We start from the raw sequence: 7,867 nt of genomic DNA, 5'->3' as shown, positions 1-7,867 counted from the left end.
TGAACAATAACTGTGTACTGTAGTCTTCTTCATGGGTAAATAAGGCATCCCCCTGAAAATAAGCCCTAGAGCATATTTTGGCCTTCAAAAAAAAATAAGACAATGTCTTATCATCGGGGAAACAGGGTAATTAATAAGTAAATGAAGAACATAGGGACAATGGTTCAGTGACAGGATACACGAGAATGATGTCACCACGAAATGATTGAATTATGAATTGAATAAAACAGTATACAAAGTAAATTTAAGTCAATGAAATAAGAAGTATGTGGCTGGGTGGGTGTGTGCGCATATGTGTCAGGAAACTGACTATACGGTCATGTATGGCTACATTTATTCAAACAGTGTTCTGATCCGAATTGATATAGATGTAATATTTACAGCTTTGTTATTTCAGAGAACAGATTTATTAGGCAAAATGGTGCACTGTATTGGTACTATTGACTGCCCCTAATGGCAAGTCAATGGCTAACACTTCTAACAAAGATGTCCCGATCAATACAATATCCATCCAGACCACAAAGAACAAGAAGAGATATACTGGAACTGGTGCTCCTAATAATAGAAAGGGGAAACAGCATTTGCTATGTGGGCACAATGTCCTAATCCCATGAGTGCAAAGCCATGAAAGCAGAAGAAATGATCATCATTTTGACCTGAAAAAGGTTTTCCCATGTGAATGAAGAGGATTATGTGTCTAACTAACTATGCTTTTGGTCATGCAGTGAAGTGGCGCCATCCATGAACATGTGTGGGGAAAGCAAAATATAGGTTAAACAGCACGACTGCATTGTGGTCAGATTGGGTTGTCATTAGGCCATCTCTTCTGTCACACCAGAACCCTAAACCTAATTATTCCAGTGTTCTCAATGTAAAATGTATGCTCTATGTAGAAAAAAAAAGTTAAATATACGAATATGTAGGTATTCTACATGGCGTGTTTTCAAGGTGTAAATAAAAGAAAATAAACATGGTAGTAACAAGTGTACCCATAAAGATTGTGAACTTTTATATACCTGTGTAGTAGAAGAGCCCTCCGCCCTATAAGAAAAAAAACCTACAGATACAAGTGCTCACGCAGCAAACTTTAAAAAAAAACTTAAATGATGTTTTATGACGTCCAAGAGACTCCTGACCCAATTAGGTCATGTCTAAGTTTTACTTTATTAGATCCCTAAACACTTTACAGCCATGCCAATAATAATCACCACTGGTTACAACAGGATTATCATAACGTAGCGTACATGCCTACAGGAAAACCCAGGCAGTGCTGACAGAGCACAGCATGATGGCTCAATGATCCAAAATGGTAGTAATTGCTTTCCTTGTCTTTATTTCTTCTCAAGCATGCCAAGGAAAGCATATTTGTCCAAAGAAATAAAAGGAAAATCAAGCATATCTCGTTCAAACGATATTCGACAATTCAAACAAAATCAACCATAGCCAAAGAGACATGAATATAACAATATATAGAAAGAGTATGTGGCATCGCCAACATGAAACCCTAAAATGGAAAAAGTTATGTTAGGTGTTATGTTATCCCACAATGCAGTTAGCTGCCTTTGCTTAAACAAACCTTATTTCCTTCTAGTAAGCTCAGTACGCCAAAAGTTGTATGCATACCTACAGCTGCAAGGGCTAGGAATACACTAGGTGATGATGGAATTTTAATGAATGCAAATAGTGCGCCTGATTTTTTTCTGTTTTTTGTTTTTAACTGGCACAATATGAAACAGTATCAGCTAAGAGAAGACAGACAGATAACAAAGAAATGTATACATCAATAATTGCCAAAATGCCAAAGTGCCACATGGGTTGCTTGAAAACTGAAAATGAGTTATTTGATGTTAGCCAAGTTTGTAGCAAACTGTGTCACTACAAAAAATTAGGTTAAAAAAATGTTAATGCAAACTACCACATTTTAGGACCAGCAAGCTGTCACATATTATATTTTTTTTCTTGAGTTTAGATATACTTTAAAGATCATCTAAGTTGAATGCAAATACCAACAAATGAAATTTCAAGCACACCTACCCCAGTAAAATTGTGGATTAAAGTAATGCAAATTCACTTACCAGATTTATTTTTAAATTACATTCAAACATGGTTTTGACTTTTTAGAGCACCCTAAATGACTCAATCCTTACCCTATCATTGCGTTGGATTGCTAAACCTAGACAGGACGTAGCTGAATATTGTCAGCAAAACCAACTGATGATTACTTCAGGGGTTTAGGCTAGAACATAAAGTTTAGAGCTAGAAGTCAACATAAGCATACTAAGCATCCTAGGTTCAGGTTTCTAGGTCAATCAGGAAAAGTATTACCACATTTATGAAAAAAACTTTTGCAATTGCATTTAAACCTTTACCTTATACTCTTACATTTTTAAACTACTAAATGCTGCAGCAAATGTTATCAGCCCTGTCCTCTCCAAACATTGTAGAAAATGACCTTCTCTGCTATTTCAATTGAAAAGACAGGAATATATCAAATTTTATCCAGCTTCCTAGTTACACACTGATCTCTAGAATACTCTAGATGAATACAAACACTCTATCTTTTAATGAATATGATATACATCTATAAGGTATATTGGAATGCAATTGGCTATTTACTAATACCAGCCAATTAAACTTGAAAAATGCATACAACTCTTAACTTCTTTGTAATATGTAATACATATAGCAGATTGCGAAAGGGAATGTTTTGAGAAAAATTAACTAATTTACATGCACATTGTTCTTTGGTTCAGGAAAATAAACCATACAGACATAAGCTTTCCACAGAATTGTAATAAAACATATCAACCTGTAGTGTCATAACATAACAAAAACTATCAAAGGATAACTGAATTTATAAAGTATAGTCATCATTCACCCTACACTTGTGGTGAAGAAAGGTAAATGACACTCCCAAACTAGAATCTACCCCTAGCTCTGATATCCAGGCAGTGAATGTGCTAGGTCTACTTTTGGCTACGATGTCCAAAGGGATCTAGAGAGCCAGAGGTAAACCTGGTACCAACCTAGTAGAAAGCTGCTAGAAGGATTATAGTTGGAAACATAGCAGGTCACTTTATGTATACACTCACCAGCCACTTTATTATGTCCACCTGATCAACCGGTGCAAACATCTAGAAAGCCAATCATGGCAGAAACGTAATGGATTTAGACATGTAACCATTGTCAAGATACCAGTTAAAAATGAGCACAGGAATAGGGAATAAAGGTGATTTAGGTGACTTTGAACATGTATTGGTTCTTGGTGCCAGAATGATCTGAGTATTTCAGAAACAACTGATCTGCTGGGATTTTTATGCACAGCCACCTCTAAGTTTACATAGAATAGTTTAAAAAATATTTCAGTTCTATGGGCAAAAATGCCTTGTTGGTGCCAGAGGTCACAGAAGAATGATCAGACTGGTGCGAGCTGATAAAGAGGCTTGTCAGGGTTTTACTTGGTGCTATGGGTTATTGGCCCTGATTTATTAAAGTTCTCCAAGGCTGGAGAGGATACACTTTCATCGGTGAAGCTGGGTGATCCAGCAAACATGGAATGGATCTGGTCCAGAATTGTAGACCTTTGCTAACAAAGGGCTAATGACTTTTAGGAAATCATCAATCATCCAGGTTTTCTGTATTACCCAGCTTCACTGATGAAAGTGTATTCTCTCCAGCCTTGGAGAGCTTTAATAAATCAGGGCCATTGTATGTTTTCCTGACTTATTTCAAATACAAATATAGGTAAATCAATTCATTTCAAACTTACAGTGCTTTGTTTCTGTATCTTTTGTCTGATCTGTAACTGTATAGTGTGGTCTTCATCCTCTCTTTCCATACGCTGTGTGTACGTTTCTGCTTCTTTTAACAGCTGTGCAGTGGTATCTTTTACATTGTTCAGTTGCAGCTCCTGTAGATTATAATTTTGCCTTAAAAATGAGAAAAGTTAGTATTATTGAATATGTATTATTTGTAACTAACATTTTAACTAAATCATATGTATTATTGAAAAAAATGCTCATCTAGGTAATACAAAAGTATGTCAAATTTATAATTTGTTAAGGTAAAAAGCTTACAACTGCTCTACGCAAATACCTTAATTAATTTAGTAAAACTACTACCACCTTGTAACCCCCTTAATCCTAGGTTTATACCCATACTCTTACATTAGGTATCTATTTTTTTTTAAAACATTTGCATTACGGATTTTATGTCCTTGGCTAATAAAAAACAGCTGCTCTGTAGTAGGGATTGAGTGAATTATTCTATATCCCTGATGTACATGAACCATCAGCCTGCAGAGCAAAGTATAACTGTACTAATGGACTGCAGTAATTGTATAAGGCACAACCTATTGCTTAAGTACAATATTAGAATAAACATATTACTAAGCAAAAGTAAGGAGCTCTAAACTACTACCACCTGTAAAATTGAAACCAGATGTAAACAATGTTCACACCCATTTTTCCTTAGTATTAAAAAAATAATTGAAAACTAAAGTCAAATTAAATGTCCCGTAATGTGTACAAAAAAGTATAGATAACTTACTCCAGCCTTTCAATTGTTTTCTGAGTTGTCTTCATGGTATTCTGAATAACATTCCCATATAGTATTAGATCTTGAGTTGATTTCTGAAATTGTAGTAAACGCTCAACCGTGTTCCTTAATTCTTCAGAAACCTCTGATATTTTCATCTGAAATGAGGCAAAATGTACTATAACTCTAATGATTAAATTATGAAGAATAATTATTACATTTAATTATATGATGAGTATATGCAGCAGGCATTGAGAACTTCGTATACAAGCAGTGTTTTAATAGTGTGTATTCCTTTTATTTTAGGGACTATGTCCCTAAATCATGGATGATAGAGGGGCATTAGCCAGAAAAGCTAACTTCTATAAGCTTTGTGACAAAAGTGCAAAGGGGAATACGCCCCTACTGAGCAGAGGACTACATAGGAAGTTCTCCGCTTAAATACACTCACAGGGCACAGGTTGTGTACCTCTATAAAAACTCATTGAACCCATACAAAAATCATAACAACTTTAATAAAACTAAACTACAGACTCATAAGACTCAGAATTTTAGACACATAGGACCCTATTTATTAAACAAGGAACCAGACATTTCCTCAAAGATTCCTTCATGTAAATCTTCCAGGTCCATGTGTTTCAATGGCAGTAATTGATTGCCATGAGAGAATGTTTGAAAGAATGTCATATTCCATGTTTTATAAATAGATCTCATAGCCTTTCATTGACAAAGAAAAAAATGTTAAAGACCAACTCTACTTTAAACTAAATTAAAAAATTCCATTGCTCTCATTTGTGAGACCATTTTATTCAGTCAAAGACAGAATATATTGTTTTAGCAGTGGATACAACAGTTTCTGTTGTCTGACATTATTAATATTATTATTATAATTATTAAACAGGATTTATAAAGCGCAAACATATTACGCAGCGCTGTACATTAAATAGGGGTTGCAAATGACAGACGAATACAGACAGTGATACAGGAGGAGAGGACCCTGCCCCAAAGAACTTACAATCTAGTAGGTGGGGGAATTTACACACAATAGGGTGGGAGATAAGTAGTGGTGGAAGTAGTGATGGTTTTAAAAGACAGAAGAAGATGGGTAGGCAAGTTTTAAAAAATAGGTTTTGAGTGCTCTTTAGCGCTAAATGAGCAGAAAGTAGGAGCAAGCCAAATAGGAAGAGGAAGACCATTCCAGAGACTTGGGACAGCTCTGTAAAAGTCTTGTATCCGTGTGTGTGTGATGAGGTTATGAGTGAGGAAGTCATTAGTAGGTAATTGGAGGAGCGAAAAGAGCAGCTGGGGGAGTATTTTTTTACCAGGTAAGTTATGTAAGTGGGACAAGAACTGTGTAGGGATTTGAAGGCAAAGCACAGGTGCTTGAATTTGATTCTAAGGTGAAATGGAAGCCAGTGTAGAGCTCTGCAAAGAGATGAAGCCGAAGAGGAGCAGTGGGAAAATAGATGAGTCTGGCTGCAGCATTCATAATAGATTGTAGAGAAGAGAGTCGGGTTAGTGCAATACCAGAGAGGAGGAGGTTACAGTAGTCCAGACGAGAGATGATAAGAGCATGTACAAGGAGTTTGGTGGTCTCAGGGGACAGGTAGGGGCGGATTTTGGAGATGTTGCGTAGGTGAAAGTGACAGGACCTGGAAATGTTCTGAAAATAGGGGGTAAATGAGAGGGCAGAGTCAAAGGTGACACCAAGACAACGTGTCTGAGGGGAGGGACGAATAAAAGTGTTGTTAATAGTTAGAAATATCTCAGGGGGAAATTTGGAATTTGAGTGAGGATGATGAGGAGTTGTTTTATTCAGGTTGAGATTTAGAAATCGGTCAGATATCCATGATGATATGGCCAACAGGCAGCATGAGACCTTATCCAGGACTGAGGGAGACAATTCAGGCGTGGACAGATACATTTGAGTGTCATCAGCATACAGATGATACTGTAAGCTAAAGGGGGATATGAGACTACCGAGAGAGGAGGTGTACAGAGAAAAGAGAACCGGTCCAAGGACTGACGCTTGGGGAATACCAACAGGGAGGAGAGCGGGCGAGGAAGAATTACCATTGAAAGAAACTTGAAAGTACCGGTCAGACAAATGATCACTGATACCAATGGAGTGCATGATTTGTATTAGAAGGGTGTGATCAACAGTGTCAAAAGCAGAGGAAAGATCAAGGAGAAGGAAGAGGGAAAAGTTGCCTTGAGACTTAGCTCTGATGAGGTAATTGGTCACTTTAGTAAGGGCTGTTTCAGTGGAATGGGCAGCTCTAAAACCAGACTGGAGAGGGTCAAGGAGAGAGCTGGTGCTCAGGTAATCGGTGAGTCGTTTGTAGACAAGACGTTCAAGAAGTTTGGAGACATATGGGAGAAGGGAGATAGGACTGTAGTTAGAGGGTAGGGGGTCCAGTGAGGGTTTCTTTAGAATAGGGAGAATTATGGCATGTTTTAAAGCGGAGGGGTATTTACCAGTAGAAAGGGAGAGGTTGAGCAGGGGCCAGGGTGGAGGAACGGGCATGGAGTAGATCAGAGGGAATTGGGTCAAGCGGACAGGTAGTAGATGGAGATTATGAGAGAAGAGAAGAGACTTTGTCCACAGTAACAGGGCTGAGGGAGGCCAGTGATGATTTACAGGTGGAAGGGGTGGGTATGGTTGGAGTGACTCAGTGAGCAGAGACATCATGTCTGATTTTATCTCTAAAGTAGGTGGCTTTGTCTTGGGCTGGGAAGGTTGTTGTGGAGGGAGCAGGTGTGGGGTTTAGGAGGGAGTCATTTGTTGAGAAGAGGTTGCGTGGGTTGAAAGCTTGAGAGGAAATGACAGCGGAGAAATAATTTTGCTTTGTGACAGTGAGCTCAGTGTTAAAGCTGGAATATGGCTGGAATTGTAGACACAACATATTTTTGTTTTTAAAGTAATTTTTCTATGCTTTTAGAAAGTTTGTTATAAAGATTTGAAAAAAAAGATCATCTAAAGCAGATTTAAACATAAAAAAATCACACTTACCTTTAATCCCGCAGATCCGTCGATCCATCCAGAGGTTTTTTCAATCGAATCCAGTGACATCCGGGTATCCTCCTTCAGCCCGGCACTGAGGAAGCGCCAGGCACCTCCATCTTCTTAAATCTTTTTCTTCATAAGTCACCCGATCTCGCACTACGCATGCGCATGATCAGGTTACGTAGATGGAGAAAAAAGAGTGCCAATCTCACTGTGCATGTGTAGTAAAACGCTGGCAAATGTTAAAACTGCACCTATTTACTGATTTTTTTTTTGCCCCTACATATATTTTTCTAATAAATGGCTATTCTCATTCTGGATGGC

At 37.7% G+C, this 7,867-nt stretch overlaps 1 protein-coding gene across 2 annotated transcripts in view; it reads right to left on the bottom strand.

Moving 5' to 3' along the window:
• Positions 1-7,867, bottom strand: part of CCDC178 (coiled-coil domain containing 178) — a 152,921-nt gene that overhangs the window by 92,767 nt on the left and 52,287 nt on the right. For both annotated transcript variants that reach the window (XM_072411269.1, XM_072411270.1), the window contains 2 exons: positions 4,549-4,694; positions 3,770-3,929 (listed from right to left, as the gene is read on the bottom strand). In XM_072411269.1, the coding sequence (XP_072267370.1) occupies positions 3,770-3,929; positions 4,549-4,694 (306 nt within the window). The remainder of the gene's footprint in view (positions 1-3,769; positions 3,930-4,548; positions 4,695-7,867) is intronic.

This window comes from Pyxicephalus adspersus, chromosome 5, assembly GCF_032062135.1.
Source record: "Pyxicephalus adspersus chromosome 5, UCB_Pads_2.0, whole genome shotgun sequence".
In the NCBI taxonomy this organism is placed as follows: domain Eukaryota; kingdom Metazoa; phylum Chordata; class Amphibia; order Anura; family Pyxicephalidae; genus Pyxicephalus; species Pyxicephalus adspersus.
Note: the sequence above shows the minus strand (reverse complement) of the source record. Positions and strands in the feature narration are given on the sequence as shown.